This window comes from Trichosurus vulpecula, chromosome 1, assembly GCF_011100635.1.
Source record: "Trichosurus vulpecula isolate mTriVul1 chromosome 1, mTriVul1.pri, whole genome shotgun sequence".
Lineage (NCBI taxonomy): Eukaryota > Metazoa > Chordata > Mammalia > Diprotodontia > Phalangeridae > Trichosurus > Trichosurus vulpecula.
Window position 1 is genome coordinate 427,581,176 of NC_050573.1, and position 7,320 is coordinate 427,588,495.

The window sequence follows — 7,320 nt, forward strand, 5'->3', positions numbered from 1 at the left end:
TTATGATGGCATAAGATGATGTGATGGTAAGAATAGTATAATTTTACTTGTGACCTGGGTTAAAGGTTTGGGGACTTTGCTAAAAAGTTTTTGCTCCTAACAGCTGGATGCCTCTTCTTGTTAAGGAGAAGCTGAATTCATAGCTAGGCTGATTTGAATTAATTTTTTTCAACTAGAACACATGACCAACTTTTTCACAAGGGTCGGATAATCCAAAAATACTTTAGTAAACTTCAAGAATACACAGATTACTCCTCAGATAGATTGTTCTTCGTCAGAGTATTTTTTCACTGTCACAAGTTATGTGTCTACAAGAGGCAAAGTGGTATAATGGAAAGAGTGCTAGACTTGGAGTCAGGAGACCTGGATTCAAATTCTGCCTCTAAAACTCACTGAACTGTGTGACCCTGGACAAAACCTGAGCCTAAGCTTTGTCCTCTGTAAAATGGGGGAGAATAATACTTCTAGTACTTCCCATTCTGGTACTTCAAGCCTTAAATACCTATTGTACTGCCCATCCCTCACAGCATTGTTATAAAAGTCAAACGAGGTAATGTATGATGTGTCCGCTACTATGATGGTGATGCTGATGTCACTGCTGAACTGGTAAAAGGTTTTATAGACTGATGTAGTTTTAAACTCTGTGCAAAGATAATCTAAAGTCTGTTTTAAAGATGGAGGTCCATTAAACTTTGAAACAGAAAATATCAGCATATGATAATGGATGTCAGAAGGTGGTGATAACCCCTTTTGTTTTAAGCATGGAATTTAGCAAGTGAATATTTCCTCCTGTGTGCCTCACGTTATACAACTGGTATGTTTCTATAAAGTCAGTTTTTTGAGGGGTGGAATTTGAAGGGGTGTTGTTTAGAGAGACCTTGCAGTGCAAGCTTTTAAGTGTGTGGGTAGTTACTTGTTTCCATATCTATAAATTTGATAGCATAAATGAGTTTCATCTTGTGGTCTGCCAGAAGTGAATGCGATTTTACTATGAAAGTTTCTATATTAACACTATAAATGTCAATTATGATAGTATGGTAATATTATTCTTACCTACTAGAGACCTACCTTTGAGGGAAAAACAAACCACAAAGCACCAATGTTATCTCATGAGATGTTTATTTTTATTTCTAGGAAGAGGAGGTTTCTCCACAGTTATTCACTTTTCATGAAGCTGTCTCTCAGATGGTGGAAATGGAAGAGCAAGTTGTAGAAGATCACCGGGCAGTTTTCCAGGTAAAACAAAACATTGTCTTATGGGAATTTTAGACTTGTGAAGCTATGTTTTTTAGTCCTCTGACAGTAATACAGCAGCCTGACTGAAAAGTTTCAGAAGTTTTTCCATGTTTCCTTAGGCCCCTTAAATGTGTATGTGATATATAATAAAGTCATGTCCAGGATAAAAAGGAAAAGGAAGGGATAAGACTACTGCTTAGAAGGGTAGCATGAGGTTAAAGTAACAAAGGAGGAATTACTCAGTAATAATAGAGACTACATAATGTACAGCAGTTACCTTTCTTTATATAATAAAAACTACTTATGTGTCACCTTCTTAACTGCTGTGCATTTCTCCTGTTCCTTGGCAAGTTTTAAAGAAGTGTCCTCCTTCCCCACGTGCTTCCCATACACATATTTATTGGCAGATTTGGGCTGCCATTAATAACTAGGGCTACTTAAAAGGCTGTCAGAGCAGCTTTTAAGAGTCAACGTATTTGTCAGGACTGTTGGTTGGCTAAGAGAGGAGGGGAACGAATTAGGAGGGTAGATGCTGAATTAGAGTTTGAGCTGCAAGATCCCTTTGCGATTGGTGCTTACTATCCCTGAATGGGAACCTTGGACCCCATCCTGACCAATAGGGAACATTTTTGGTAAGGGCTGTTATGTGACAAGCAAACTTGGGAAAAAAAAGTGATTGCCATCTTAGAATCATAAGATAGAGATAGGAACCCCGATCATAGTCTCATATTATCTCTCTCTCTCTCTCCCTCTCTCTCTCTCTCCCTCTCTCCCTCTCCCTCCCTCCCCCCCCCCCCTCTCTCTGTTAGAACAGTAGGTCCCAACTAATTTGGCCACAGAACAGTTTTGAACCTTGAGTTATGCTGATGGAACCCATGACTCTGGATATAAATTGTTGTTCAGTTGTTTCAGTCATATCCAACTTTTTCTGGCCCCATTTGGGGTTTTCTTGGCAAAGATACTGGAGTGGTTTGCCATTTCCTTCTCCAGCTTATTTTACAGATGAGGAAACTGAGGCAAATAGGATTAAGTGACTTTAGTGGACGTCTCTCAAAACTGAAATTCTGAAGATAGACATCTCAAATGATTCTAAGGAGAACAAAATGGGGGGGAGACTTCAGTGTTTGGGTATTTCAAGGAACATAGGCAAAGGCTCATACTTGTTCTCACTTTGGGGCTTATTAATAGTATGCAGACTAGTCATAGGTACAGTATGGGTATTCTCTACTTCATGGCCATTCCCTGGTCCCCATTTTGGCTTGGTGTAGGAAAGTGAAATAGCTCGATCCAGGAAACCAGCTAGGTCCACACAAGACAGATGACTGACTGGTTCCGCATGGCCCACAGATGTTATACAGCTGTTAGGAATTTTGTACTAACGTAGGTAGACAAAGGAAGGGGTGGGAGGGTGGCTTTTTTTTTTTAAACAAATACAATAATTCTAAGCAGATAAGGTTTCAAGCATGGATTTTCAGAATTTTGTTGGAATAAGAAGGTTGTCCTAATGGATATTGCTATCTCTCTTCTCACACCTCAGAATGTAAGGAATTATCATCAACCTTACATCAGCTTCCCTGAGAGCCTTTTAATTAGATCAGAATTTTAAAGGAATATGTACAAAACATGGAAGCAGGGGCATGCCACCAAAAAAGAATTCAGAGGGGAGTGCATGCATGGGACCTCTTAACAAGTGTTATAAATGCTGAAGTACAAAGTTAACTGAGGTTCTTTTCTCCCAAAACGCTAAGTATGATTTAAGGGCTTTTTTCATTTAGCCATATTCAGGACAAAAAGAATTAGGATTAGATGCCATTTGGTCTTTTGTCTTAGGAGGATGGCATATTATTAACACATGTCCACAGAAAATGGAACTAATTTGCCTGAGCTTTTATTTTGCTTCTCTCTTCCTCTGTTAAGCAGGTCTTTCAGACTCCTTTTAGTGCTTTTTTATTGTCATGCATCCTTTTGTTATTATGTCATTTTTTTAAGTAGAGGGTTTCTTTAAGGCATGAAAACCTATGAACAATATTTAAAGTGTATTTGTAAAGCATTTAGCACAGTGCCTGGCACATAGTAGGCTCTTCATAAATGCTTATTCCTTTCCCTCTAATCATTCTCTTATTTGCTGCAACAAATAAGCTACAACATTTACTGGCAGGTGATGTAAAGCATTTCCAGGGTATGAAGGTGACTGGCAGATGATTATTTTGATGAATTTACCCTGGGTATTTTGGTAGCTGTACCGTGGAAGGTGCCCACTTTAAATCTGTTTGTAGTCCGAGTGTTTATATAATTACAAGTTGTAAATGAAAGGCATAGTTGTATGCAGTTTAAGTGAAACTTAGGGCCACCTACATGTTTTAGGAATATAAAATTGTTCTCAAGCAGATAATCGGACCAGTAGGCAAACTGTCCCTGTAGCTGCAATAAAGATTTCTGAGCCTGCTAGAAATTGTGTCAGCCTCTTAGGGAAGTGGTAGTTATTGAACTGAATAGACTAACTTGATTTTTTCCTAAAATTGATACAGACATGTGTTGGTCCTAGTTGGCATGTATCATGACTTTGAAACACTCCTGTCATTGTGGTTGTGGCTGTTTGGGAACTGACTTTGACCTTCCTCCTCACCCCAGCCACCCACAATGTGACTGAAGTTTGTCAAGTAAATAGGGTGAGACGACTCGGAAGCTTCAAAACCAGGCAAGGAAATTGAGCGATTTTAGAGTCATTCTTCCCTGTTCTTGAGGGTCTTAGAAATGAACCAGATTTATGAGTAGCTTTATCTTTAACCATGAAAAATCTGAAAAGAAAACTTAAAAGTGCATCCTATGGTTTTTGCAATAACTGAGCTGACCTCCTCTGACCTGTGACCCAAGCTTTCTAATGTCAGGCCTTAAGGTGGAGCTTGGTAAAGTCATGAAGAATGACAAATTCAGTTTAACATTTAGGGGCCAGATCTCTCCTATCCACATCCCCCTAAAAGGAAAAATGTAGGCTTTTCTGTCGGCTGCCAAGTTAAAAAGTTTGATTCTGGTTGTGGGCATGTGTGAAAATCTGTCTCCAGTAAGGAAGCTTGAGGTGTTTAATTTCTCATCCTTAATAGGAATCTATTCGATGGTTAGAAGATGAAAAAGCCCTCCTAGAAATGACTGAAGAAGTTGACTATGATGTAGATTCATACGCTACACAGCTTGAAGCAATTCTTGAACAAAAGATAGACATTCTTACTGAACTTCGAGGTAGAATTTTATTTTTATCCTTTTGAAGGTGCAATTATTTATGTGTATACTGGTTAATAATTATTTCATGCTATAATGGGAATCAAAGAAACTATTAGTAAAAACTATACTATATTAATTTCCATGGGTCCTTATTAGAGATTTGTCCTTCAGAGCCTATAAAGACAATGCTTTTTCACTTGGGAAGAAGGGTGGGGAGAAACGTCTGAGAAGCATGGACTATCAGCTCCTTTTGGCATATACTTCTCCCTCTGCCCCATTTCCTTGAAAGTGGCATCTTGTGTTTTAATGCAATGAAAAATTATTAAAAGGTAAAGTAGCAGAAAATGTAAACTGCTCGCTATAATTTTGGAAATCACTTAATCTAAAAATTTTTTTTAAAATTCTTAAATCACTGATTATTTGGACAATGAATATTTGTATTTGGTTATTATACCATTATTAGACCACAAAATAACATTTATTTTATGGTTTGTCAGTACCATTTGTTCACTATTTATAGCTCTTCATTTGAGGGTAGAACATGGGGAGGAGAGAAGATTGGGTAAGAGAAGCCTGTTGGTTAAAAATAAGGGTTTGGAGTATTACACTAGTGGTGTCAAACTCAAATTGAAACGGGGGTCAGTAATTGATACAGAAGGATCTTGGCAGGCCACATCACTTTGTTTTTTAAATGTAATTTTATCTATGTTTCGTATTTTCTTTTGTTTTGTTAAATATATTCCACTTGCATTTTAATCTCATTTAAGCTGCACTGGGCATGTAGCCGTCACCTCTGTATTAGACCTCTTATTATTTAACACCCAGCCACCTATGTAGAACATAGTTCAGTGTGTTCTCTATACATGGAATGAAATAATATTTATTCCTTTATTCTCTTCTTTTTCCAAGATAAAGTGAAATCTTTCCGTGCAGCTCTACAAGAAGAAGAACTGGCCAGTAAGCAGATCAATCCGAAGAGACCCCGAGCCCTTTAAAATGGGCACTTGCTGCTAAAGAATCCCTGGAGCCCTCCATACTCTAACATTTATTGCTTTGGCTACAAGGGCCATTTGAACATTTAAAAACTTTTTTAAAGTGTCTGTGGAAATGTCCTGTTCTTCACCAGAATGACATTTCAATTTGTGTGAAACACTCCTTTGTCTACAAAATGCTTTCTAGTCCAGGAGGCACAACCAAACAAGATTGGGATTTGTGAAGCATTTTGTTGAATGTTTCATTTACTCAAATTGTGAAGCTTAAATTTGGAGATCCTTGCCAATTTTTTTTTTGATAATGAAGTAAGACTGTGGACTTTTCTTTAAAGGAAAAAAAGCCACAGCATTTCATTTTAACTGTTCAATTTTCCTACAAAGACCAACTGAGCAGTTTTAAATTGTGTTTGCGTGCATGCATACCTCATCAGTGATTGTACATATCTTGTCCTCTCCTAGAGACAGCTGTGCTCACCTCTTCCAGCTCTGTGCCTTGATTAAGGCTATCGATCCTAAATTTCCTCTTTATGAAGCACAGCCTTAATAAATGACATTCCTTATTTGTCAGTGTAAATTACCTTTATCGTGTGTATATTTTTAATGTGTGAGACTTTTTTTGTGTGTGATTAGTTCACTTTGGAGGACGTGCCATATCACTGAACGGAACTAAAATCTGTGACAGTGGACAAAGCCACTGGACCATTCCATCTTAAATGTATAAAAAGAAAATAATCTGGAATTATGACTTTAACGTAAAGCGTGGTTTCAATTTGCTTAGCATTTTATTTGTAAAGGACAAATATATAAATTAGTTGATGTAAAATAAAAGGTAATGAAATACTGAGAAGAGTTGTATCTTAGGGTAATACAGATAAGCAATGTTTGTGCCAGTGTGATAATTAACGAGAATAACAGTGCAATTCTGATCCTTACAAATGTGTGCCATTATTTAAATGGTACAACTAACATCTAGACGAGTACACTTTTCAATGATACGCTGTTAAAAGAAAGTGGCTTTTGATGCATGTGTGTTAACTATGGTCTACAGGTAGTTTTGTGGAGTCATATGGTTGCTTTAAGGCGAAGTAGCCAATGTATATTTTCCTTGTACAGTGAAATCAGCTAAAAAGTGAGGCAGCTGTGCCATGAAGAACAGGTGCACATTTAGCTCCTTCAAACACTCGTTTTGTGATCAATGTCACCAAGAAATTTCGTTCTCACCAAAAGTATGGTGAGGGTACCCTGCACTTTTTAGATGGCAGCACCTATTTTTTTTTTTGGCAGATTAATCTTCAAAGGAGTAATGTTTGCCATTTCATGTAAATATTTTGTTAGGTGAAGAAATATAGCTCTCTAGGAGTTCTCTCTCTCTCCTCCCCAAATAGAGTTCAAAAAGTAGATTAACAAGCTCTCCTTAGGAAGTTGTGTTTTAATTTACATTGAGAAACTGCTAGCTCATTTAATGCTGAGCAGCAAAAGGGAAAGCAATGAGTAGAGAGCTAAATGAGCCAGATTCACCATTTCAGTATTTGCAACCCCCATAGGAAGGCAGGCTGTGGGAAGCCCTTATTGTATCATGGTGGAAAAACTTCTAGGACTGTAAACATGAAAACTGAAATACAAATGTAGATTTTCATAATGTGTTTAATAAATTAAGCTATGAAATAAATAACTCTTAGAGATGAGAATTTACTTCTATACAATTCCTTGTAAAAATACATGTGAATTAATTTAATTTCTCCATCTATTTTTGAATCAGGTGTATCTAGATAAACTCTAGAGCTGAGAAATGAGTAGAATAAAGTTATCAGTCTGTTCTGGAAAAAACCTAAGTAGAGGCTATTAGTATTAGTTGTCTGCTGTCTGAAGGACA

At 37.3% G+C, this 7,320-nt stretch overlaps 1 protein-coding gene across 4 annotated transcripts in view; it reads left to right on the forward strand.

The window, feature by feature from the left end:
• KIF2A (kinesin family member 2A) overlaps positions 1–7,119 on the forward strand; it is a 100,446-nt gene extending 93,327 nt beyond the window's left edge. For 2 of the 4 annotated variants that reach the window (XM_036761681.1, XM_036761666.1), the window contains 3 exons: positions 1,135–1,236; positions 4,338–4,473; positions 5,365–6,024. In XM_036761681.1, the coding sequence (XP_036617576.1) occupies positions 1,135–1,236; positions 4,338–4,473; positions 5,365–5,450 (324 nt within the window). In that variant the 3' untranslated portion in view covers positions 5,451–6,024. Of the gene's footprint in view, positions 1–1,134; positions 1,237–4,337; positions 4,474–5,364 lie in introns of all 4 variants that reach the window. The other 2 variants (XM_036761660.1, XM_036761672.1) reach the window with 2 other exon arrangements.
• The last annotated feature ends 201 nt before the right edge of the window (positions 7,120–7,320 follow it).